At 44.7% G+C, this 23,633-nt stretch overlaps 13 protein-coding genes across 13 annotated transcripts, besides 24 other annotated features; all 13 read left to right on the top strand.

The window, feature by feature from the left end:
• Positions 1–32: 32 nt before the first annotated feature.
• On the top strand, positions 33–398 carry Tb09.160.0590 (hypothetical protein, unlikely; the record flags this gene model as incomplete). Its single annotated transcript, XM_798363.1, has 1 exon — positions 33–398. The coding sequence occupies one exon, from the start codon at positions 33–35 to the stop codon at positions 396–398; it is 366 nt and encodes a 121-aa protein (XP_803456.1).
• Positions 399–442: 44 nt separating this feature from the next.
• Positions 443–484: a microsatellite.
• A 104-nt stretch (positions 485–588) lies between these two features.
• Positions 589–1,422, top strand: Tb09.160.0580 (Mov34/MPN/PAD-1 metallopeptidase, putative; the record flags this gene model as incomplete). Its single annotated transcript, XM_798362.1, has 1 exon — positions 589–1,422. One exon carries the CDS (start codon positions 589–591, stop codon positions 1,420–1,422), a length of 834 nt encoding a protein of 277 aa, XP_803455.1.
• A 613-nt stretch (positions 1,423–2,035) lies between these two features.
• Positions 2,036–2,073: a microsatellite.
• A 22-nt stretch (positions 2,074–2,095) lies between these two features.
• On the top strand, positions 2,096–4,048 carry Tb09.160.0570 (protein kinase, putative; the record flags this gene model as incomplete). The annotated part of the gene is made up of 1 exon (XM_798361.1): positions 2,096–4,048. One exon carries the CDS (start codon positions 2,096–2,098, stop codon positions 4,046–4,048), a length of 1,953 nt encoding a protein of 650 aa, XP_803454.1.
• A 195-nt stretch (positions 4,049–4,243) lies between these two features.
• Positions 4,244–4,272: a sequence feature (AT_rich).
• A 445-nt stretch (positions 4,273–4,717) lies between these two features.
• Positions 4,718–5,452, top strand: Tb09.160.0560 (hypothetical protein, conserved; the record flags this gene model as incomplete). Its single annotated transcript, XM_798360.1, has 1 exon — positions 4,718–5,452. One exon carries the CDS (start codon positions 4,718–4,720, stop codon positions 5,450–5,452), a length of 735 nt encoding a protein of 244 aa, XP_803453.1.
• A 297-nt stretch (positions 5,453–5,749) lies between these two features.
• Tb09.160.0550 (hypothetical protein, conserved) lies at positions 5,750–6,850 on the top strand (the record flags this gene model as incomplete). The annotated part of the gene is made up of 1 exon (XM_798359.1): positions 5,750–6,850. The coding sequence occupies one exon, from the start codon at positions 5,750–5,752 to the stop codon at positions 6,848–6,850; it is 1,101 nt and encodes a 366-aa protein (XP_803452.1).
• An 86-nt stretch (positions 6,851–6,936) lies between these two features.
• Positions 6,937–6,974: a microsatellite.
• Positions 6,975–7,080: 106 nt separating this feature from the next.
• Positions 7,081–7,108: a sequence feature (AT_rich).
• A 25-nt stretch (positions 7,109–7,133) lies between these two features.
• Positions 7,134–7,154: a microsatellite.
• Positions 7,155–7,182: 28 nt separating this feature from the next.
• Tb09.160.0540 (hypothetical protein, conserved) lies at positions 7,183–7,575 on the top strand (the record flags this gene model as incomplete). Its single annotated transcript, XM_798358.1, has 1 exon — positions 7,183–7,575. One exon carries the CDS (start codon positions 7,183–7,185, stop codon positions 7,573–7,575), a length of 393 nt encoding a protein of 130 aa, XP_803451.1.
• A 463-nt stretch (positions 7,576–8,038) lies between these two features.
• On the top strand, positions 8,039–8,692 carry Tb09.160.0530 (phosphatidyltransferase, putative; the record flags this gene model as incomplete). The annotated part of the gene is made up of 1 exon (XM_798357.1): positions 8,039–8,692. One exon carries the CDS (start codon positions 8,039–8,041, stop codon positions 8,690–8,692), a length of 654 nt encoding a protein of 217 aa, XP_803450.1.
• A 541-nt stretch (positions 8,693–9,233) lies between these two features.
• Positions 9,234–9,261: a sequence feature (AT_rich).
• A 122-nt stretch (positions 9,262–9,383) lies between these two features.
• Positions 9,384–9,412: a sequence feature (AT_rich).
• A 74-nt stretch (positions 9,413–9,486) lies between these two features.
• Positions 9,487–14,304, top strand: Tb09.160.0520 (hypothetical protein, conserved; the record flags this gene model as incomplete). The annotated part of the gene is made up of 1 exon (XM_798356.1): positions 9,487–14,304. One exon carries the CDS (start codon positions 9,487–9,489, stop codon positions 14,302–14,304), a length of 4,818 nt encoding a protein of 1,605 aa, XP_803449.1.
• A 43-nt stretch (positions 14,305–14,347) lies between these two features.
• Positions 14,348–14,400: a sequence feature (A-rich).
• An 863-nt stretch (positions 14,401–15,263) lies between these two features.
• Positions 15,264–15,287: a microsatellite.
• Positions 15,288–15,319: 32 nt separating this feature from the next.
• Positions 15,320–15,341: a microsatellite.
• A 92-nt stretch (positions 15,342–15,433) lies between these two features.
• Positions 15,434–15,475: a sequence feature (AT_rich).
• Positions 15,476–15,575: 100 nt separating this feature from the next.
• Positions 15,576–15,598: a microsatellite.
• A 76-nt stretch (positions 15,599–15,674) lies between these two features.
• On the top strand, positions 15,675–16,097 carry Tb09.160.0510 (hypothetical protein, conserved; the record flags this gene model as incomplete). The annotated part of the gene is made up of 1 exon (XM_798355.1): positions 15,675–16,097. One exon carries the CDS (start codon positions 15,675–15,677, stop codon positions 16,095–16,097), a length of 423 nt encoding a protein of 140 aa, XP_803448.1.
• A 1-nt stretch (position 16,098) lies between these two features.
• Positions 16,099–16,611, top strand: Tb09.v1.0060 (hypothetical protein, unlikely; the record flags this gene model as incomplete). The annotated part of the gene is made up of 1 exon (XM_798354.1): positions 16,099–16,611. The coding sequence occupies one exon, from the start codon at positions 16,099–16,101 to the stop codon at positions 16,609–16,611; it is 513 nt and encodes a 170-aa protein (XP_803447.1).
• Positions 16,196–16,221: a sequence feature (AT_rich).
• An 18-nt stretch (positions 16,612–16,629) lies between the features above and the next one.
• Positions 16,630–16,657: a microsatellite.
• Positions 16,658–16,840: 183 nt separating this feature from the next.
• Positions 16,841–16,871: a microsatellite.
• A 24-nt stretch (positions 16,872–16,895) lies between these two features.
• Positions 16,896–18,362, top strand: Tb09.160.0500 (protein kinase, putative; the record flags this gene model as incomplete). The annotated part of the gene is made up of 1 exon (XM_798353.1): positions 16,896–18,362. The coding sequence occupies one exon, from the start codon at positions 16,896–16,898 to the stop codon at positions 18,360–18,362; it is 1,467 nt and encodes a 488-aa protein (XP_803446.1).
• A 215-nt stretch (positions 18,363–18,577) lies between these two features.
• Positions 18,578–18,649: a microsatellite.
• Positions 18,650–18,760: 111 nt separating this feature from the next.
• Positions 18,761–18,851: a sequence feature (A-rich).
• A 333-nt stretch (positions 18,852–19,184) lies between these two features.
• Positions 19,185–19,273: a sequence feature (A-rich).
• A 248-nt stretch (positions 19,274–19,521) lies between these two features.
• Positions 19,522–19,567: a sequence feature (GA-rich).
• A 103-nt stretch (positions 19,568–19,670) lies between these two features.
• Positions 19,671–19,699: a sequence feature (AT_rich).
• A 262-nt stretch (positions 19,700–19,961) lies between these two features.
• Positions 19,962–21,356, top strand: Tb09.160.0490 (hypothetical protein, conserved; the record flags this gene model as incomplete). Its single annotated transcript, XM_798351.1, has 1 exon — positions 19,962–21,356. The coding sequence occupies one exon, from the start codon at positions 19,962–19,964 to the stop codon at positions 21,354–21,356; it is 1,395 nt and encodes a 464-aa protein (XP_803444.1).
• Positions 21,294–21,317: a microsatellite.
• An 8-nt stretch (positions 21,357–21,364) lies between the features above and the next one.
• Positions 21,365–21,402: a sequence feature (CT-rich).
• Positions 21,403–21,814: 412 nt separating this feature from the next.
• Positions 21,815–21,888: a sequence feature (AT_rich).
• Positions 21,889–21,934: 46 nt separating this feature from the next.
• Tb09.160.0480 (serine/threonine protein phosphatase, putative) lies at positions 21,935–23,230 on the top strand (the record flags this gene model as incomplete). Its single annotated transcript, XM_798350.1, has 1 exon — positions 21,935–23,230. The coding sequence occupies one exon, from the start codon at positions 21,935–21,937 to the stop codon at positions 23,228–23,230; it is 1,296 nt and encodes a 431-aa protein (XP_803443.1).
• Positions 23,231–23,633: the final 403 nt, after the last annotated feature.

Genomic DNA, 23,633 nt, shown 5'->3' with positions numbered 1-23,633 from the left:
ATATATCTACATTTTTTTGCATTCAGGTGCATATGCATACATCCATGTTATACAAGTACCTATGCCTCCGCATACGCATATGTGTAACCGGGCTGTATATTTTTGTGTTGGTAGTTGTCCGCGTCGGTGATTTTAGTTTGCTGTTCTTACTTATTTATTTGTCCTCCAAACTCCCCGTAACCGCTGATATCATCTCGATCATTTCACATGAGGAAACAAAGGAAAAGGGAGTAAAAGTCGGCTTCCCCATTGTCATATATATATATATATTTCGTATAAATTTCCGCGTGTGTTTACATGTACATGCGCTTGTGTGTCGGTGCCATTTCGTTGGTTTTCCATCTGCTGTACTGAGTTGTTTGATTTTGCTCGTGTCATCTTCGGCACAGTGTGCATAAGTTCATCGATAACTGTTTGACCGTATCCCTGCGTCTCTTCTTCTATACATACATACATACACACACACATACATATATATATATATTTGTTTTTTTAAATTCTGTTGTGCTTCCGATGTGGATGCGAAGTCTGGATCTGCGAATTTTCTTTTCCTTCTCCCCCTGTTTCGTAGTGTGACTTCCCTTCTTCATGGAGGCGAAGCATGCGCCATTGAAAAAGGTCCGTGTGGCGGACACGGTTGTTCAGGCATGCTACGCCCATGCATTCTCCACGGAGCAGGAGGAGGTGATGGGTTTACTGCTCGGGGAAATATGTGTTGCAAAGGACTCCGATCCATATTCGGATGTTGGAAGTGAAGATTTCCGTTCCAGCCCTATTTTATACAAGGAAGCCAACGTGTGGGATTCGTGGGTAGTGCAGCGCAGCGTGCGTCGCTCGGACCGTGTGGAAACTGCGCCTGAGGTGCTTTCCGGCGCTAGTGAGGAAGCAGAGCGTTGCACAGAGTTAGTGGGGACACATACACGGGTTATAGGTTGGTATCACAGCCATCCACGTATTACACCATATCCCTCGCACGTGGACCTTCGCTCGCAACTGTCATACCAAATGCTGGAGAGTGGATGGGTGGGTCTCATATTCAGTGTTTTCTACTGCGACAGCACGCAGCGGAATGCCACATCTATTCACTGCTTCCGTACGGGACCTGGTGAAACACATGAGATGGTGGAGTTGGAGGTTGTTCCCATTTCCCAGATGCCGCTCAAATCACCACCTGTGATTGATATAACATACCGGCTTTTGCAAACGTTTCGAACGGAAGTGGAGGCGGCTGTGGAACTCGTTCGTCAGCGATGTGGTGGGATGGCTGATGCCGTAGAGGCGGCACGCGGTTTGCAGGATGCTCAATTCTACACGCTGAACAAATTGATAGCGGAACCTGCTCTATTATATTTGCTGCGCGCCAATGACGAACTGGAAACGAAAGTTGTCGCTCTGGAGAACCGGCTGCGTATTTCCAAGTGAGAAACTGGTGCGTGGGGTATAACTACGAACCAGCGATGTTCTGACGTTCTCTTTTCTTAGTCTTCGAAGGTATCTTTGCTTATGGACATACGCGGTCACTTTAGTGTGCAACGTTACAACTCCGCGACTTCTTTGCTCTTCTCGCCTTCGTAATTTAACGACCGGTACTTGTTTCGCACACGTGATTTTGCAGTTTGGTTGGATATGGAATTTGGTACTTGCCGGCAGTTGTGTGTGCTGAAGCGACCAAAACAGCGAAACAAAACAACATGAAGTTGTGTTGTTGCACTCCGCGTGACGCGATACTCAGAAGTGATATATGTTTTGTTTTTTCACTTGTTGCATTTTTTTTTGAAGAAAAAAAAAGAGTTTTGTGCTGAGTGAGTTAAGTTGTTCAAGTTGCGAGTGCTATCTTTGCTTCTGAGTTGTTACTTCCTTTTACTTTCCTTGGCATCTTCTTTGTTTCTCTCTCTTTTTTTTTTCCTCCTCCCTGCTTTTTCAGTGATCTTTGTGGCCGTTGGAGGAGACATTGGTTATAACATATATAGTATTTCTCTTTTTTTTTTTTTGAAGGGGGCACAAGGGTTTCTTCTTTTGTGTCCTTCAGGTGTTTTATATATCACATATTTATACACAAATATATATATATATTCGCCTGCTATAGTGATCATACATGAGCACACGTCTGTGCGAGCCGTCTTTACGTGACGACGGCGCGCAGAGAGGAACTCCTGCCAGCCATGGGAAATGGTGCGACACGGGAGCTTTTAAGTTGGATGAAACGCCATCCCCAGTCGTAGCGAATGTTTCTTCGACATCTGATGCAAGTTTTCAATTTAACCGAACCCCTTCCCCCGGTAAACATCAGAACCACGCAGCGGACCGTTCCATGTGGTCTTTGGACGATTTTGTTATAATACGAAAACTTGACGAAGGCCGTTTTGGGAAAGTTTACCTTGCTAGGGAGAAGCAGAGCAAATGCGCTGTGGTCCTCAAATGCATTTCAAAGGATATGATTCGCTTTCACAGCCTTGCCCACCAACTACAACGTGAAGTGGAATTACAGGAATACGCTGGGCGCTACCACAAGAATGTTCTGCGTCTTTTTGCGTACTTTTGGGATGATGTGCGGATCGTTCTAGTGCTAGAATATGCAGATAGTGGAACCCTACAGGATTTGCTTGATTGCTACAGAGAAAAGGAGCAGAGATCCTCTCTTCCTGATGATAAGGTGCGTACCATTCTCCTACAGCTTCTGTCGGCATTGGCTTTTTTGCACGAGAGGGACATTATTCACCGTGATGTAAAACCAGATAACATCCTTTTTCATGGAGAAAAGCTGCTTCTCGCCGATTTCTCTTGGGCCGTGCGCGTAAACAACAGCGACCCTCGGTATTGCAGACGCCATACGGTTTGTGGCACGCTGGACTATCTAGCACCTGAACAAGTGCTGAAGCGTGGTTGCACTACCAAAGCTGATTTGTGGGCTGTTGGTGTAGTAGCATATCGTATGCTTTGCGGTTTCCTGCCCTTCGAGATGTTAGATGCACGAGACGTGTGTTCATGCATTGCCTCCGGTGCCATTCGTTACCCTTCACAGTTGTCACCAACGGCACGACATTTCCTCCAAGGACTTTTGCGCGTGGATGAGGCCTTGCGGTTTTCGTGCCAGGAGGCGTTGAACCACCCGTTCATGAGAGGGGACTGTAATTGTCGCATAAGCAACCGTTACATCGAGAGTAAGCACCGAGCACGTGCTGAGGAGCCGGTGTTACAACACCAAGGTAGTTTTGACACAACCAAAAATGGCACCCGATGGATTCAGCAGAAAAAAGAGTCGTGGTGCTGCAGCCGAGCACCCACGTTGAATGTTCCGGAGCCGGTTCATCATACTGGCACCAACTGCGTCGCCAACCACAGCCACAACCATAAAGATATGGATAAAAGTACAACGTTGAGTTGCCCCTCGGCTTCTGATATTGTTCGAGTTCGCGCCACCACAGAAAGAGTCCGTTGTCCCGTGGATGATTATTCTGGTACGAGCGCAAGCCTCATAACTATAAGCCCTCTGCGATCAACAGAATGCATGCAAAGTTTGAGCAACGTAAGTACCCCCAGTATCGTATCTCAGACTCACAGTGAGTGGCTCCACAGTGCTTCTCCGATCAGTCACACTCCCGTCGTAGCCGCGGCAGCCACATCGAAGTGTAGTCGTGATGACGTTGGGACATCAAGTTATGGTGTGAGTTACAGTGGTATTCGGTTACACAACAGTGCAAGCGACGGCAGTGGGACTACCACCGGGCAACATCATGCGCAATTAGGAACCTCAACACACTCTTCTTTCGCATTTGCGCCGCCTACCTCCGCAAGATATCGCCGTGATATTAGCGGCTATCATCGCATTAACGGCCGGGGCAGCAGTCCGAGTGATCATGAGGAGTATGAAGTGGCTAGCTGCGCTTTGAGGTTATGTTTTGATGATGAGGATGATGCCGACAATAATTGTAGCGGCGCCCTGCATGCCGCGGCTTCCAACCGCCCAAAAACTTTGAAATCAGGTGTGATGATGAATGGTACGGCACCGCCCTCTCATCATAAAGGGTCGTCATATGACGTGAGATAGCTTTTTTTTTTTGAAGTTGCTGGTGGTTGTTTTCCCCGTCTGCTGAAGATGTAGAGGCGGGCTGTACACTGCCGTTTTTATTTGAATTAAAAAAAAATGGCTAACATAGAGGCAACAAGAGGATCTTGTTAGATAAATAGAATACAACAGCTAAGCGATGAATCCATATTTTTCAGCGTTGTTACCTTATGCGGGATTTATAGATTATTATTTTTTATATTTTTCTTACAACAAAAAACTGTTGATTATATGCAATTATGAGGAAGTACATGTATGCTTTTACGTGCCCTCCTAACGTTCCTGATTGCTGTGCCATTCGATGTAAGCGACATCCGCTATCGTAGCATACTGTTTCTTCTTTCATTTTTTTTTCTACTATGACATTAGTCACCGGCTGTTTTGTGTGTTTTTTAATGGTATTATGCCTGTTCACTTTGTGGTCGGTTTATAATTTCGGCGTCTCTGGTCGTGTATATGTTATTCGCTATACCCTCTGCTTTGCTATATAATGTTTCTCTGCTGCTCATCAGTTCTTTGCATTTTATTGTTTCTTCTTTCACACGGTACTTGATATATATATATATGTATACTTCGCGACGACAGGCGTAGTTCCATCAAAGTTTACGATTATTGTGGTGGTTGGACTGCTTGAACTGTTACCCCATTACCATGACACTTGATCTCGTTGGTAAACTTCACCGGACGATTTATGTGGATGGTTGTCCTTCCGCCTTTTACGAGGATTTTGTCCGCCTACTCGCTACGAAGTGTGGGCCAATCGAGGGATGGGATGTTGCAGATCGTCTTATTGTTATTTTCAGCAGCTTAAACAGCGTTAGTACGGCCCTGACTTTTAGCGGTACCGCATTTGGTGACCTTACTAGCAGTGTAACCGTGTGGGTGGCGAATCAGCCACCACCTCCTAATGTTGTTCAGCAAGTCGCCATCACATCTGGGGGAAATGGTAAGGCGATTGAGGAAGCGAAGGCCGCAAAGGAGGCTCGGGAGAGACGATTAGCAACGATCCGCGCTGAGCTAGCGGAGGATATTGAACGTGATAAAGAGGAGGAAAATGTTAGTGTTAAGCTCCGTCGGTTGTGTTTACGGCAGTTAAGGGCGTTGTGCGTGCTCACGAGTCATGCGCTCAGGGAAGTTGAGGAATCACTGGAGCAGTCAACATTGCATCTCAACTCAATGAAGCAACTCGTTGATAAATTGAAGACGAAAGGGAGCAGTCATGGTCCTGCGGATCCTGATGCTCACCAGTCAACCTCTGTTCCCACTTCTTTCACAAGAGACGCGGCGAACGGGGGCGAGAAGCGCACCGTTACATTACATGTTGGCACTGCTGATGCAACAGTGGAGGACGTGGGGAAAGGGCAGAAGCGCCCCCGATCTGAGTGAAGCGGCGATGTTGTAACATGATCACTTTCCAGTTGTCGTCTGTTATCACTTACATCTCTTCACTGTGTGTGGACAGCGACAAAAACACCGTAACCCCACTCAACTGCATCGTTGACTCTATGAATGAATTACTGTTTGTCCACCTCCGCAGGTGATGCTGGAATAGGTTACCCCAAAGTGTTGTAACCCTTTACTCTAGAAGCCCTATTTTGAACATCATCCGTACCAAGGAGTGTATTACGTCTCTGAACTACTTTGTTGCTTGTTCACCAAGGAAGGGGTGTAGTCCTTACTTTAATGTGGGGATTGACAAGGAGATGCCCGCCTATGGGACTTGCTCGAATAAGCGCAGCGTGGATGTGCGGTGCACGGAGTGTATCATCGAATTCTGCTGCATCTGGTGGCGATGATACCAAGGAAAGATTACCGTGGAGCACGACACCACTGACGTCCTCAACTTCAGCCGCCACCGCTGCCGAACGTACCGGTGTGTATGGTGTGAAGGGTTACGGCTTTATGGAGGGGTTTCGTGTGTTAGGTCCCACCGCAGCACTCGGAAGACTTAAGGCGATGCTAAGTCTTTACGCAGTTCTCTCTGCAGCTGCCTTTGGGGGAACCGTGTGGTTCATGACGACGAAAAGTTACGTCTTGACCACGGATCCTGATCCAAAATCGGATGCCCGTAGAAAAACGTTTTCATGTGATTATGCAGTGGTTCGTAATAGGTGGACGGGCCGGAGGTGTGTGATCGATGTGGCAACTTGCAGCAGCAGCAGCAATGCTATTGCTAGTGATGCTTGTAGTAACGATAGTGGCACCTCTGCGGTGCCTACGCGTGGGATTAACTTCACACAGCAACACATAAAAGTTAACTGGCTGATTCACAGCATTCGGTTGTACCTCCACGCCACGGACTCCGTTGTTGTTGTGGATTTGGCACCGCTATTGCATCCGTACCGGTTCACACTCGACCGCCAGCGGTTACTCAGCGCAACTCCTTCCTTCTCTAAATATGACGAACCCGTCTCCGGTAGGGACGGTAAAAATTGTGTTGAAAAACCGCGGCTTTTGTTTCGCTCGCGTGTACGGCCAGCGTTAGTGCGCAACTATTCACAGAACGGTACTTTCCCTCAATACGAGCTTACTTTGCAGAGTGTTGCGGAGGAGCTACTGACGGAGCGGTACCGCCGGGCAATCCTGTCACGAGGATATTCCTGTACGCATCCCGCTGTTCTGGAGGAGTTACTACGGAACGGGCAGCTCAATGGGGAGGGTTTGGCCTGGGAGGATGTTGTGGGGGATTCGGTGTCCTTCGCTAAGGAAGTGCAAAGGCGTGTGGAGCAGAGGATGAAGGATCAGGTGGTGTTGCTTCATTGTGATATTGCTTTTGTTCGTTGACGATGTCGAGTCTTTGCGTGTAGCACCTATCTTTGGATTTCACCCACGCTTTCGCCGAATCGGCTCGTTTTGTTTATCGTTTTTTAATATATATATATATATATATATATATATATATATATATCGGTCCGTACTTTTCTATTTAATAAATGACTGTTACTTTTGGCGTCATTTTTGCGATTCCTTCTGAGGCAGTTGACGACGCAGCGAAACTAGGAGTTGGCATATCCATATATTTTTTTATTTTTTATTTTTATTGTTTTCATCCTCTGGAAAAAGAAATTGTGTGTGTGTGTGTGTGTGTCTAGGGAGCATTTAGGCTCCTGTACTTCATGTGGCGTACTGCTGTCTTTTGCACTATTCGCACAGGCGCACTGTTAGTTTCCAGGAAGCATTTACGATTGCGGTGTAATAGCTGCACCCGTCTGCTTCCCGCAGCACATTTCTCAAAAGCTACCGCCCCCGCGCAGTCGCTCGTTTGCATTGATTGTAAACGTCTGTGTATACTTTGCGGAGTGCATCGTACTCTTGACAACTTTAGTGGTGCGGATGCCGAGTTGTGCGACAACTGTCTTGCGAAGAAGCATGTTGCACGGGAGAACGTGTACTTTCGGTACCCAGTACTAAAGTATCGTGCGTGTCCATTTAGTGTGGAGGCCATGCGTGAGGAAATTCGACGGGAGGGGACATCTATTGATGAAGAGGAACGAATGGATGACATGTAGTGTGCCGTGCATTTTTTTTCTTTCTTTGACGAATGGATATGTTGCGCTTTTCTATAATCACTTTAGCGTCGCGTGGTGTTGTGTTGTGTTGTCTCCGCTTATGTGATTATCGGTGTGTTTCTCTTCACTCTGCGTCGAGCACTGTGCTGTTGACTCTTGTGGTCCCTGATGTCAGTGATGACGAAAGGTCGTGATTTGGAGAAAAGGGAAATAAGAGGTTTCGGGTGGGTTGTCACGCTGTTGTCGTTAAGTTCGTGGAATTATTTAATTGTTCCATGTACGTGTATGTTTGTAACCCTTTTCTGACTTGTCTTTGGTCTCTGCCAGTATTTTTTTTCTTTTTCAGAAAACTTGTGGACACGGTGTCAAATAACAGGGGCATTACCGTCTGACGTAGGTGGAAGGAGATACACAAACACAAACACACGCATAGGCATAGGCATAGGCAAGCAACGCAGCACCAATGCCGAAAGCTAAAACTACCACACCACTGCAGGTATGTTTGTTTTACCCTAACCTCATTGGCTACACACGCGTTATTCTTTCATTGATTTCCTTCTGCTTGCTCGGCCACTTTCCCATTGCATTTTTATTTTGTTACATCATTGGTTTTGTGCTGGACGCGGTGGATGGCATGGTAGCGCGACGGTTTGGCCAATGCACACAGTTTGGTGCGATACTTGATATGTTGACGGATCGGGCGTCAACGGCTGGTTTGATTGTTGTGGTTGTGCAGGTATTACAACCGCTTCCACATTGGGGAGCCACTTCGCTTGCATGTCTTGTTTTCCTGGATATTTCTTCGCATTTCTGCGTCATGTACGTGTCGCTTTATGCTGGCCGTACTAGTCATAAGGACGTGAGCAGCAGTATTTTTTCACTTCTGCGACTTTATTATACAAATCGTCCGTTTATGTGTGCACTTTGCGTCGGACAGGAACTTTTCTACTTAAACTTATATATGTACGGCGTGTATGGGATCGCTGAACCTGCGTTTCTGTTCTTTATGGCTTTGACAGCCGCGTTGAGTGCTTTCAAGCAGGTGGTGAATGTGCAACAGCTGCTGGATAGCATGTATCATCTGGCGGTTCTGGATGCTGCGGGAAGCCGCCAGTGAGGAGTTGTGTGTTAAAGGAGGCATGGAATGTGGAAGCGGTATTGTCATATTTTCCCCCGCCTTTTTTTTTGTAGTTCCCTGTATATCGTAGGGTGATTCATCTTTAAGTTTAGTGTTTACTTCTTCATCCCTTCCCTCTTACATGGACACGCTGGTTTGGGAATATTTGTCTCGGTGCCGCATTTACCGCGTTTGCACAGCAGCATGGAATGAAAAGCAAATGGTTGAACGATGTGGAGTCTGTTGGGATCGGTGTTGTCCACTGGAATATGTGTTTAACGGCCACGGAACAACTCTCCCTAAGTCTCAATTAAAGGTGAAGGGATTTGATAAATGCACTGCACTACACAACACACGCTTTCCCCGGTAAGCGCGGCGTTCCTCTATCTATCTCCTTTTATTGGTGTGGAATTTTTTTCTCTTCCCCTCTTCTCCACACTCTTACTTCACTTTTTCATTTGCGGACATAAAACGTACGATAATTTTGCTTGTCACAATGACAACGTTTGTGAGTACGTAAAATGCCATCCACACAACCCTCTAATTTTTGTTTTAAATTATTTTTTTATCCTCTGTTCGTCTTTTTCTATACCTCGTTGTCATCATTGTGCCCTTGCCATCATTTAGAAACCATACAAAGTGACGTGACGACTGGACCCGTCACCACGCCTCGTCGCACATACGCCGACGCTTTTTTTTTTTAATATAAAAAAAATAATACTAACAATACGTTGAAGATAACTACCGATCTTCTAATAAACATAGAAAGGTAGGTGCCATCATCGTAGAGACAAATGGAGGCATCCGGACACTGCGATGTGGACAACGGCCCGACGGCGCAGCAACCTGTAAAGGCAATACAAATTGTGCAATCCACTGAAGAGGCCGATGCACTGGTCAAGCGGGTTAAGCAACTCGAGCGGGAGAATAAGTCGCTCACGGACGTGCTTACAAAGGTATGTGATGAGAATGCAAAACTTTCTGGAACTGTAGCGGAGATGCAAGTGAGGTGTGAAACTTATAGTACCAACATATTTTCCGAAACACCTGTGCTTAAAGCACTTTATGAACGGGATAAGTTTAAATTGTTTGGAAGCTCAAAGACAGCCACGCCGGAAAACCTGCAGAAGTTATTAGACAATTTGTGCAAGGAATTCACCGACTTCCGAGCCCAGCACACCTCATCCAATGGCGAAGTGCAAAAGTTACTGATGGAGGTCCAGCAGGGGCACGCCAACGTTCAAAAGCTCTCTGCGGTTGTGCGTGACCAACAAGAGGTTATAAGTCGTAGTCCACTTGCAGTCACTGTTCGTATTGCTCAGGACGAAGATGAATCAAAAAATGTTATGTTTAGGGATTTACGAAGTGAGGTTGACCGGCATCGCATACGAGAGGATGAATTGAGGGACCAACTACAGCGACTACAAGCGGAACTACAAGCAAAAACCGCGGAGTTAACTCAACAACAATGGGAGCTTCAAGCGTCGAGGGAGGAATGTGACAGTGCCAGCGTCGCAGAGCAGAAGCAGCAGGAATTACATGACAAGATAACACGGTACGAACAGGAGCTGGAAGATCTGCGTGAAAACCTTGCCACTGAATCAAGCATGCACAAGGACGTGGAAGCCGAGAACAGGGCATTAACCGAAAAACTGAGAGAGTTGGAAGATAGGATCAGACAAAATGAGAGTTGTTCTGCGGAGGCAAAACTGACTGCACCCAGTTATGATGTTGATACGCTACTGACTGCCTCGATGAATGAGCCAAAATCGTGCAAAAATTGCGAGGACGCTCAACACCAACACGAGGCTGCAATGGAGAAGATTTCAATCTTGGAGTCGCGTCTTGCCCAAGTTACTGAAGAAAATGGGAAGCTGACGGATCTATCTTCCGCAATGAAAGAGGAAGCAACCTACTTCGCAACCACAAAAGAACATGACGAGGAGCGGCTTCGTGGGCTGGAGGCACAATGTGAAACTCTTACGACTGATATCAACAACTTGAGGGTGGAAAGGGATCAGCTTTCTCGTGACTACGAAGCAGCTCAGTTGGAGCTTGACAGGGCTCGCATGCAAGCAGAAAAAATACCACAATTTGAGACAAGCGTAGCTGAGCTACAGCAAGAGGTTTCTACGTTACGAGAGCGTCTTTCTTGTGCTGAGGAGTCGGAAAAAGCATTGTTAAAAGCTAGGGAAGAAATCACTCAGTTAGAGGAAGCACAAAGACAGAATACGGGAAGTGACACTGAGGCACGGTGCACGGCACTGGAATTCTCTTTACAAGCTGTGAAAGTGCAACTGGGGGAAACACAAGCAGACTTGCAACGTGTGGGTTCGGAGAGAGCGAGTCTTCAGGACACTGTAGACAACCAGAGGCAAACTCTTAAGTCGCGTGAGGACGAGGTTGCTGCGCTTGTGAAAGAAAGCGCGGAACTTCGTGTGGAGGTGTGTCGCCTGATGGAAGAAAATAACAAACTGTGCGGCCAGAATACTACACTCGAAGGCCAATTAAACGAACTGCAGCTTCGTATGGAAGAACTGGAGGCCAATAGTTTGGTGTTCAACGATTTACGAAGTGAGGTTGACCGGCATCGCATACGAGAGGATGAATTGAGGGACCAACTACAGCGACTACAAGCGGAACTACAAGCAAAAACCGCGGAGTTAACTCAACAACAATGGGAGCTTCAAGCGTCGAGGGAGGAATGTGACAGTGCCAGCGTCGCAGAGCAGAAGCAGCAGGAATTACATGACAAGATAACACGGTACGAACAGGAGCTGGAAGATCTGCGTGAAAACCTTGCCACTGAATCAAGCATGCACAAGGACGTGGAAGCCGAGAACAGGGCATTAACCGAAAAACTGAGAGAGTTGGAAGATAGGATCAGACAAAATGAGAGTTGTTCTGCGGAGGCAAAACTGACTGCACCCAGTTATGATGTTGATACGCTACTGACTGCCTCGATGAATGAGCCAAAATCGTGCAAAAATTGCGAGGACGCTCAACACCAACACGAGGCTGCAATGGAGAAGATTTCAATCTTGGAGTCGCGTCTTGCCCAAGTTACTGAAGAAAATGGGAAGCTGACGGATCTATCTTCCGCAATGAAAGAGGAAGCAACCTACTTCGCAACCACAAAAGAACATGACGAGGAGCGGCTTCGTGGGCTGGAGGCACAATGTGAAACTCTTACGACTGATATCAACAACTTGAGGGTGGAAAGGGATCAGCTTTCTCGTGACTACGAAGCAGCTCAGTTGGAGCTTGACAGGGCTCGCATGCAAGCAGAAAAAATACCACAATTTGAGACAAGCGTAGCTGAGCTACAGCAAGAGGTTTCTACGTTACGAGAGCGTCTTTCTTGTGCTGAGGAGTCGGAAAAAGCATTGTTAAAAGCTAGGGAAGAAATCACTCAGTTAGAGGAAGCACAAAGACAGAATACGGGAAGTGACACTGAGGCACGGTGCACGGCACTGGAATTCTCTTTACAAGCTGTGAAAGTGCAACTGGGGGAAACACAAGCAGACTTGCAACGTGTGGGTTCGGAGAGAGCGAGTCTTCAGGACACTGTAGACAACCAGAGGCAAACTCTTAAGTCGCGTGAGGACGAGGTTGCTGCGCTTGTGAAAGAAAGCGCGGAACTTCGTGTGGAGGTGTGTCGCCTGATGGAAGAAAATAACAAACTGTGCGGCCAGAATACTACACTCGAAGGCCAATTAAACGAACTGCAGCTTCGTATGGAAGAAGTTATGCGGCAGTGTGGAGGTGCTAACGATACCAAAGGCGTTGGGGCCTGTGTTGAACAAAGGACTAGTGTTGGCGGAGTCGAATGTGAGCGCGCAGTTGCAAGCGAAGGGACCGTTGCTGCACAGTTAGAGAGTAACAGCTTTGTTCCTGACGATATTCGCTCGGTAATGGTCGAGAACACGAGACTTGTAAGCGAAAACCAACAAATGGTTTCTGATATTGATCGGCTCACCTCCGAGCTTTTGGTGTACCGTCAAACGATTGACGAACTGGAGGCAGAGAACGAGGAGCAACTGAGGCAAAACGAACAAATTCGCTCTGCTCACTCCGCTGAATTAGGATTAATTGCCGAGCGTCTAGCCTCTGAAACCGCGATGTGCACCAATACCAACGAGAAGATGGCAAAGTTAACGGATGAGTACCGCGCGCTTGAGCTGGAAAGGAATAAATATCAGTGCTTGGTGGAGGAAAAGTCTAATCAAGAAGAAAAGTTGCTCTCCACGATAGTGGCGACTAGCAGTGAGTTGGAGGCCGTGAAGGAGGAGCTACGTCGTGTAATGGTAACTGTAAATGATCAATTGGAGGCAGTTCGGCATGAAAAGGAGTTGGAGATGGAGGTTCGCATAGCAGAAGAAAGGCAGAGGTACGAGAATGAAAGTGGAAGGTTGTGTGCCCAGTTGCATCAAGTCGAAGAAGAGCGGTTGCATATCGAAAGCGAACTTGACAAATTGCGTCAATCCACAGAAGCCGCCGGTGGCGTTGCTGCTCGAGCTTCATCCGCTGCGGCGGAAGATTCGGATGTTACTGCTCTGCGTGTACAAGTAGATCAGTTAAGGGTTACTCTTAAAGAGGCACATCGGCAGTTAGAGGAGCAGGAACGAAGTTCTGCAGAGGTCAATGAAAGGTTTGAAGAAGAGAGGAAGAAGTTAGACGATGATGCAGCGGCTATGCGTAGGCGCATCGAACAACTTGAAGAAAAGCTGCAAACAGCGCGTGCTGAACAAATTGTCAGTGGTGCTGTTACATTGCCAGTCAGGAGAAAGAAGAAAAAGCAACCAAACACCGACCTCTTATCGCTTGTTCGCTTTGATGACGGCCCTGCGGTGGACGTACTGGCGCACGGTGCTGATAGCCCGTCATATCGCAGTGTTGGAAATGAGAGGGAGGCTGAGAGTTTGGCTGCGCAACTGAAAGAATCTAACGACAAACTATCGGTTTTGCAAGAGGAAAATGGGAAGCTGAAGGAAAGTATTGCTGACCTCACAGAGAAGCTGCGTATAATGCAGGATTACACAACAAACGACCTGGAGAGGCAGGTGGAAGAGTTGCAGGAAAAGATTCAACAACTTGAGCAGCAGTTGGAGAGTGCCGCTGAACCAGTCGCATCTATTCTCCCTGTTGACGAGAAAACAGTAAATGGTGATGGAGCGGATAAAAAGCTGCAACTGCTCACGACAGAGAACAAACGGTTGCGCTCTAAACTTAGGCAAGCCAGGGAGGCTCTGCGCAAAAAAGAGGGAGGTGATGACGCCTCTGTTGAGCAACTGAAGGCGGAACTGCAGATGCTTGCTGGGGAAGTTGTTCCCATGAAGAACAAATTAGCGGAGTACATGGCCATGGCAGACCGAATTGGAATTCAGTACCCTTTCTCAGAAGAAATGGAAAAAGCAGCCCTACTCAACCTCAACGCTGTTCAAACCAAAATGTCGCACAAAAAATCACGAAATAGTGCGACAAAAATAGAGATAGGAGCAGATGAAAAGGATAGAGGAAGCAGCGGTCATACAAAGAAGAGGACATCGTCGAAGAAAATAAAGGACCGACACTCTCACACTGTTGCGGAGGTGTCAGAAGACCTGCGGTAATGCGCTGTCGTGTGACTATAAGGCATGAACTGCGCGTTACCGCTTTTCTTTTCCATTTCTTTCTTTGTTGTTATTGTTAATTTTATTGTTAATTTTCCTTGGATGAAAAGGGCGCCTGTTGGGTGTGTGGCCTCATATTTCCATCTACCACTTTATTGGGTGTTTATTATTATTTTTTTTTGTGTGTGGAGTCTTTCCGTGTGTTTGTGCGGGTGCTCGCACGCGGAAATCTTTTTATTCAGCACATGATATTACCATATATGCGCGGTGCAAACCTTTTGTGCTAGAGAAACAAGGCATTCGTTGGTACCGTTCCGTCATATATATATATATATGAGCGTATATTTATTTCTTTTTTTTTTTTGTCATGTCTCTTTTAGCCTGCTGAATTGTGCGATCGTTGCGAAGATTCGCACCCTTCTCCTTTTTTTTGCTCTTCTCTTTCTTTTTCTTTTTTGCTCATTCATATCTTTTTGTTAATCGGTACTGGTGCTTCACATTTTTTTTTTCACCATGTTTTTTTGTTTATTAATATTTTTATCATGACGATTGAGGGGCTGTGTCGTTTATTCCCCCCCATTTTTCCTCACCGTAAACTAACATTACCACCGTTTTCCCACGGTTTACCACGGAGGTTATTGCTAGAATATTGAAGAGTCACCTGCTACTACTAAAACATGCGTGCATAACGAAGGAAGGAAGAAAAAATAAAAAGAAAAAAAAAGCGGTCGGTGCGGCAAAATCACAATTCCCCAGAAATTGTATGGGACATTCCCTTTTTCCTTGCTCTCTTAATCATGAAAAAAAATTCTTTATTTCACTTTTTGTTTTTGTTTTTGATTATTTCGCGTCACTCGACCAGAGGATGAGATTAGTTGAAGATCTGTACACCGCAATGCTGTTTGCGCTGCTAAGGGAATGATATGAAAAGGAAGAAAGGTATATATATATATATATTGTTGTTGTTGTTTTTGTTTTTGTTTCCTGCTTTTCCTCTTCGTTCATCCCTTCATGATTCCTTTCCTTTCCTTTCCTTTGAGGAGGTGGGGGAACATCGTGTTATGCCTTCATCCATTTCATCCGGTGTGGGTGTGCGCGTATGCGGCAATCCAGCATGTTGTGCCGAGTCTATTTATATTTATATATAATATACATGTATTTTATTTTTATTCTTTGTGGTATATAACCGGGAAAGGACGAGTCTCCGCCTACTGTTCTTTTCACCATGTTGGGTGTGGGAATTAAATATGTGAATTGTGCTTGTTTTCCTCTTTATTTATTTATTTATTTATTTTTTGGTTCTGTGAACATGATCATACGGATTTTGCAAGGAAGGGTATATTGAAACTCTACACACCTGTGGTATTATTATGCCAGTACCGGTTGTGGATCCCGCCCCCTGCGCAGTCGAGGCAACATTATGGCGCTCGTGCTTGAAGGAGTTCGACTACGGGCCCGACAGACCAAAGGGAGCTTGTGAGAATCAGCGATTGGGATATTATTCGTGTATTAAGGACTGGACAGCGAAACAAGGGGAAGGTTTGTATGATTACAGAAAGTTTAACCTTATTGGAGCTTGCGCAGGAGAGGCGGAGAAACTTCACCAGTGCATGATGGTTGGAATGTTTGAAATTTCCAACTGCAAAGAGCCGATGGCTGAGTTGAAACGATGTGGGGCTCGACACGATATGGCAGTACGACAGGCCCTTGAGGGGGATTCAGCTCTTCAAGCAGTAGATGAGGAACCTCAAGGAATTAAACGTATGTGGTACCATGCAATTGGAAAACTGTAATATGACAGTAAATTATAGGAAAAGGGGGAAGAAGCCTTACCCGGGTGAAGGTGGCCAAACGGGGGCGATGCGGGGATTATGCGTCTTGTCAATTTGTGTTATTATTTATTATTATTATTATTTTCTGTCGCGACGGTGTCATTTCGTGGCTAACTTCCAAGTCATGCAAACATTCCAGTGTAAAATCCGTCTACTGTATTCATTGAGTTGTTGGAACCGATGGTCTGTTATTGGTTTGTGCGAGTTTCGGTTGTGTTATGCAACCTTAGAGAACGCGCACGACATTTCAAAAAAAAAAGATGGGGGATATTTGTGCCATACATTGTCCTTTGTGAAGGGTTACCGTCTTGGTTTTCTTTTTTTTCTTTTTTTGTCTGTCTCGATTAACTTATCGTTTATTAACTACAGCTGTCTTGGATGCCTCTTGTGCATTCTATCGAGAGGGAAGGGGAGGGTTTCCGTTAAACGGGTGGTAAGTTTTGGTCTATGTAGGTGTCGGGTTGTCAATCTGTAAAATTATTTTTGTGTGTCCTTTGTTTTTGTTTTTTGTTTTTGTTTTTTGTCTCTTGTGATCTTTTTAAAAATTTACTTCTTGTTCGGTGTCGTTACGTTAGTACTGCATATACATATACATTTCTCACATGTGGGTGTGGTGACCTCATCGGAGATGATACATCTAACGCCACAGTTCTGTAATTTCTTCGTTACCTTTTTCTTCTTTTCTTCTTTTTTTTTCTTCTACGTATATATATATATATATATATATATATATATTTGTGTGTGTTAAGTTGTGCAGTCATGCGCGGGGAGCATGAATTAGTAATTCCCGGTGAGCAGCGACGCGACTGGTGCTCAACAGATGCCTGTGAGAACCGCCTGTGCCGCAAGAAGTTTTCACTACTCGTCAGTAAACAACACTGCCAGTGGTGTGGACGGATATTTTGTGACAATTGTGCCCCATGCACTGCTACATATGGTGGGCGACGCTTACGGCGGTGCAACTCCTGCAAGTTTCCCGCTGTGTTTAGAAGTTTGCGTAACTTACGTACGGGGAAGCGTGATGGAAGCGTGGCGCGTCTCATTATGTCATTTCTCGACAGCCGCAGCATTAACGCACTCATGCATTCATGTTACACATCCCTCTCTGAATTCAATGTTGGAGATTATGTTTATTATGAAAGTATAACAGACCGCTTCCCAACATTCTTTGAGGGAGCTATGATTGGTAAAGGTGGGTTTGGCTCTGTGTATAAATGCGAAGACCGGAGTTATCCCTGTAGAAGGCGTGTGGCACTTAAAGTAATAACTAAAGCATCGGTTGTGACCTATCGTTCGTGGAAGAAAATTGTAACAGAGTTGGAAATAATGCAAGATGTGGATCATCATAATGTTGCAAAACTATTGGAGGTATTGCAGACACCACATCACCTTGTTATTGTTATGGAAGCAGGTGATGGCGGTTCGCTCATGCAAGCATGGAGGTTAGCTAAGGAATATAAATACGACGTAGAAGTTCTTGTGGCAAATGTTGTCCTGCAGGTGGCAGAAGGTCTTGACTACCTTTACCACAAGAAAGGAATAGTGCATCGTGATATAAAGCTTGAAAACATCGTTCTTTCGCACGACTTCAAAAGGGTGATGATCATCGACTTTGGCCTTGCGGAGTATGTGAAACAGTGCGAAACACAACTTTTTGTACCTTGTGGAACCGCAGGTTACACTTCTCCAGAGAATATACGCGCTGTCGTGGAACGTCGCCGTGTGTATGAGGCGTTGGGAGAGACGATGCATCTTGCGGATATGTACAGCTTAGGTGTTGTAGCATATGTTTTGTTGTGTGGTCATATGCCTGTGGCTACGCGATGCTTTAGTTCTCTTTACCAAAATATGCTGAAAGGCATCCGCTGCGTCGGTCCGCATTGGGCCAATGTATCGGATGATGCCAAGTCGCTTGTGGAGTCATTAGTGAAAACAAACTCATTTGAACGTGCCACTGTTGCGGTGATACGTGAGCATCCTTTTATACAAGCGAAGGCTCCCCTTATTGTAGAAATTGTGCAACGTCATATGCACAAGCAAACGGAAACTGAGCGAAGGGAAGTAAAGGAGTGGGTTTATGTCGAACCATTAAGTGATCATTGGGATATGATAGAGGTTGAAACGGTAAGTGATGAGGAAAATAGGGGACTTGCGCTGCGCAAAGGTAGTTCCACTTTTGGTCGAGTGGGATTTATGAACCGCTTGAAGTCTGTTGTCTGGGACTAACTTCGTTTCTCTTTTTTTTTTTTTGGTGCTGTTGTCGTGACTGGTGACGTCTCCTTTTGTTTTCTCTCTCTCGCACGGGAAGTTCGAAGAGAAAAACAAGAAACTGAAAGGAAACTTAGCAACGTGACCAGGGGAAAGTGGCGCAAATGTAATATTTTTTTGTTCTTAATTCGTTACTTTTCAAGCGTATTAGCTCGTCAGTTTTGTGGCGTGCGTATTTATAGTTATACAGATTTAATTACATTTATTTATAAATAAATATATATATATATTTATAGTAGATGTATGGCCACGTATGGGTGAAATGAGGATTCGCACCGCGTCTGTTTGTAAAAGGGGTGGGGAAACGAGCTTAGTTAATGACCAGCTGTTGAAAAGTATGTGTATATGTATGTGTGTCTTTTTCCTTTTTTTTTTTCTTCCACCTTTCTTCACACGCTTCATCTCACTTTTATGTTATTTCTTTTTTTTTTTTTTGTTGTTGTTGTTCAGCCACCACCCTAACGTGTGCAATGACGTGTGTGTGTGTGTGGAGGGGGGGGAGGGGATTTTCTCTCCACTTCAAGAGCCGATTGCATTGGCTGCGATAACAATAATGATAATAGGATGAAGTGAATATGACGTTTTAACCATCGTAATGAAACCAAATTACTCACCTCACTACCGTTGTCATCATTATTACTTTTGTTTTGTTACCACTTTGTAACGTCAACGAAGCATTATGCTTTCACGTTGCTAGTAATATAAAAATAATGACAATTGCGTGGTACTGCTCTTTAGAGCAGTTTTGAGTTTTGTTTTAGTATGGTGGTGAGTGCGAGGTTGTTTTTTTTTTTAAAGTTTTACTTATTATTGTGTGATTTGTTAGCTTCTATATTTTTTATGTGTTTTTTTCTTTTTCTTTTTTTTTTAAAACCCTTCTCACTTTTTTTTTCTGATAGTTTATGTTATTCATTCGGTGGTGTTGGCGATGAATCACTTGATAAACTTCCAATACTTTCCTTCTGCTTGTGTAAAACACAACCGTGAGCATTTACTTTTAAGCTATGAAACTAAAAGAGAAAGAAAGAAAGAAAGTGACAATAAAATTATTAGCAGTGCTGCAGTTAAATTGTTGGATGACGCTCGAAAATCTCTCAGTTGTCAGCTTTCACTCCCATTTTTATTGCTTTCTTTTTTCCTTTTTTACTTTTCTTTTTCTTTCTCCTAATGCTCGGCTGTTTTCTTTTATTTGAGTTGTTGTGATTTGGTGTCTTCTGTTGATTATATATGTTTATTTATATATATGCATGCGTTAGCCCTTCAAGCAAAAAAAAAAAATGATAATAATAATAAAACGAATAAGGATGAAAACAAGAAGTAAATAAATAAATAAGAGTGAAAAGTGTGTGTGAATGATGCACGACGCTACAGACACTTTTCCTTCTCTCTGTTTATTTGTGTATATTATTTACCATTGATATTGTCATTATCTCTTGAGTTATTGAAGTCTTCTTTTTTTTGTTTCCCCCTCCTTTTTTTTTTTCACGGGTCCTCACTGATCTTCTAATCTCTTATTTTAATCAATCAGACAACCATATTAATTTAGCAAGATAAAAAATGGACGTCGTGGTTCTTGCGCAGTCAGTTCTTGACTGTCCTGATGAGGCGGTGTTGCAGTTACTTTCATTAGCACCTGAACTTCCTGTGGTGACTATCGAGACGTCGGTTGCAGATGCGAGGCGTAATTATATTCGACTTGCGGGAATTCTCCACCCGGATAAACTAAAGAACCGGTTTGAAAAGGCAACAGAAGTCTTTCAGAAACTGGTACGTGCGTTTGAGAAGGTGGCAGACCCGAAATACCGCAAAACCCTTCAGGCGCAAAAAGCAAAGGAGGAAAAACAAAAGAATAAGAGAAAGACGGTTGAGGGAGGAGTAAAGAAAGCGAAACCAAAGCAACTGGTGGAGGTCGCAGCCAGAGGGACAACACACACGAGTACGTTGCAAAAGCAAGAAGCAGTCAAAAAGATAATACCACAGCGGACGAAACCAATAGTTGAGGATGATTTTGTTCTTCGCGATGACGAGGGCGACATGAGTAGCGACAAGGATGAAGATACCAATGGAGAGGATACTGCTGATAGTGATGCGGGTAATGAGGATTTCATGTTTCTTGCATCCGCAGTTCCTCCATCTGTGTCTACGAATCGTGCATTAATAGGCACGCCACGAGTTGGTGGTATTTACAATCGTACTGTTGTGCGCTGCCCACAATGTCGTACTTCCTGGGAACCGGATTCCAAGCAACATTACACATTGTTTATGGGTCCAGCTGGAAAAAAAGTGCATTGTGAAACGTGTCTGTGCCGCTTTGGATGTGCCACTGCCCTTCACGCCTGTCCAAACTGCCAACGTGGTTTCGATTACGATGTTACCATGTACGACACTGAAGTGAAGTGTGGCTCGTGCAAGAAGGCGTTTGGATTTCCTTATTATCCAGTAAATCAGCATCTTATTGATTTGGTAGGACTTGAGGAGTGGCGCGAGCGCGCGGAACGGGAAAAGGCGGTTGAGCGCACACAACGTGCGGCACGCCGGCGTGCTGGCGAGTCTGATGCTCAGGATGAACTTCATACACTTGTTGGCACATGCATTGTGGAGGAGCAGTGCCCAATATGTAAGAAGGCGGTTGTTTCGCGGCACCGACAACACGTGGAGGCGTGCTTAAAAATAAGTCCGGCGGATCGGAAGGCTTCACAATCAAAACCATCACGAAGCGGTGGTCCGGGAAAACCCACGCTGAAACCTTCGGTATCAAAGTCGAGTATATCAAAGAAAGCCCCCACAACTTCGGGCTCAGCAAAGAAAGCACCAACTAAGAGGGTTGTGAAACCAGTTAAGAAAGCGGGTAAGAAAAGACCACGCCGGGGAAGTTCCGACTCCAACTCTGAGGAGGAGGAGGAGGAGGAGGAGCCATCCTTTGAAGAAACTTCTTCAGACGATGACGATTAGATGGCATTGAAAAAAAAAAAAGAAGAAAGGAAGAAGAAGAAAGAAACATCTGCCATAGCAGAGAGAAAATATTGTGGTATGGATTTTTTTTTAAAAATCCCTTTTCTCAGTTGGTAGTGTTGCTTTTTTTTTTTCGGGTTATTGTTTTTGTTTTTCCACATTTCGGTGGGAGTTGGTTGGTACTGTGATAGTGCCGTCGTGTCTTCCTTACACGACGTTTCTGTTTTTTTTTCTTTTTATCTTTCCTGATTTCAAAATCTTCATCTTTTCCTGTTAATCCCGCTGCGGTTCTTTTTTTTTTTTTGGACTTCGTGCCCTACGTGTGATAAATTCTTTTATTATTTCCTTTTATTTTTTTTAAAAATTGATGTTGTATGTTTTTCCCCATTGTCAGGTGTTTAGGGGAATTCACTATGTTTTCTGAGATTTTTTTTTCACTTTTTTAGGTTGTTGCATCCTATTTTTTTAAAATTATTTTAAGAGTTCATTATTATTATTATTACCATTTTTTATTTATTAAACAATAAAAAAAGGAAGAACATATATTGTTCTCGGGGGTTATTTGCGTTACCTTATAGATGTCGAGTGGTGCTTCACACCATGAGCTAACACGTGGGCGTGATGGTTTGAAGGAACGGGAATATGTTTGGAAAAAATCTCATGCAGATGAATCTCCCGGCAGTAATCCTCAGATACTTCCGACTCTCGTGTTGCCGCACCATTTGGTATTTGATAATGATGGCGCCCCGCTTGCAGATAATATTAAAGTTCATTTTGGGAGAGGATGGCGACTTCATGTAGAGGATGCATTGAACATTGTCCACCGCTGTGCATTAATCATGAAAGAGGAGCCAAATGTTGTACGATTAAAGGGATCTGCTGTCGTGTGTGGGGATCTTCACGGGCAGTTTCATGACTTACTGACATTGTTAGAAGTTAATGGTCATCCCAGCGTGCAGCAATATGTTTTTCTTGGAGACTACGTGGACCGCGGGGATTTTAGTGCAGAAATTGTACTCCTCTGCATGTCGTTTAAGCTACTGTACCCTCGTTCCTTCATACTACTACGTGGCAATCACGAATCACGACAACTAACGTCGTGTTTCAACTTCAAGCAGGAGATTGAGAGCAAGTATTCGTCAATGGTGTACGAAGAGATTATGGCAGCGTTTGACTGCTTTCCACTCTCATGTGTTGTAAATGATAGGTTTTTCTGTGTGCACGGCGGTTTATCGCCATTGTTAACTTATCTTGGAGAAATTGACACTGTTAACCGTTTCAGGGAAACACCGTCGACGGGTCCCATGTGCGATTTGCTCTGGTCTGATCCCATGTTTGGAGACGACACCGACTGTGCAACTCCCTCTGAAGAGTTGTTTGTTTTCAATACCAAACGTGGTTGCTCATACAACTACAGTTATGAGGCAGTTTGTCGGTTTCTGGAGGCGAATAATCTTTGCACAGTCATACGTGGCCACGAGACGCAGCCGGGAGGTTACAAACTGTATCGTCACACCCCGAAGGGAGTTCCAGCTGTGGTTTGTGTTTTTTCCGCATCGAATTACTGTGGAACGTATGGAAATATGGCTGCCGTGGTAGCAATTGATGGGGACGTGATGAATATTCGTCAATATATGGCGACCTCCCATGACTCCTGCACTCCAAATCATTTTAATGCAATTAGTCGTATGCAACCATTGGCAATACACGAGGCAGTTGAAAAATGGTGTGTGGCTTCACACGGCGGAAGTAGTGGTGATGCAAAGGCAGAAAAGGTGGAAGTAGAAAAAAATCTTTCGGAGGATGATTCTTCTGTGGTACTGCGGGAGAAGTTGGGGGATATGATTTGTGCGATGCATCATATAGTTACTTGAAGGAGCACAAACATAAGATTTTAAAAAGAGTATACTGCAAAAAAATAAAAAAAGGAGCGAAGTTAATGCATGCTAACATGGTACTCATTTTCCCTTGTTATGTTACACTAGTTTGTAGCGAGAAGGCAGCAGTTTATAGTTGGGAGTAATCACCCGTGTATGCGTACATGTGTGCACGGTTATATGTATTTTTCATTCTTCCTATGGTTCTAATATATTTCCTTCCTCCGTCCAAAATGTGTCAGAAATCGCTCTGGCTTTTTCGGTTTTTCCTTTTTTTAAAGAAAGAAAATCCGTTGCGGAATCTTCTACGTCAACTGACTTCAGTTTCTTGGTATCATCCTTTAAGGAAGGCAAAAAGGAGCCCCATCTTCCTTTTTTTTCCCCCCCTCTCCTCTACTTA

The sequence above is a fragment of the Trypanosoma brucei genome, chromosome 9 (genome assembly GCF_000002445.2).
Source record: "Trypanosoma brucei brucei TREU927 chromosome 9, whole genome shotgun sequence".
Taxonomy (NCBI): Eukaryota; Euglenozoa; class Kinetoplastea; order Trypanosomatida; family Trypanosomatidae; genus Trypanosoma; species Trypanosoma brucei.
Note: the sequence above shows the minus strand (reverse complement) of the source record. Positions and strands in the feature narration are given on the sequence as shown.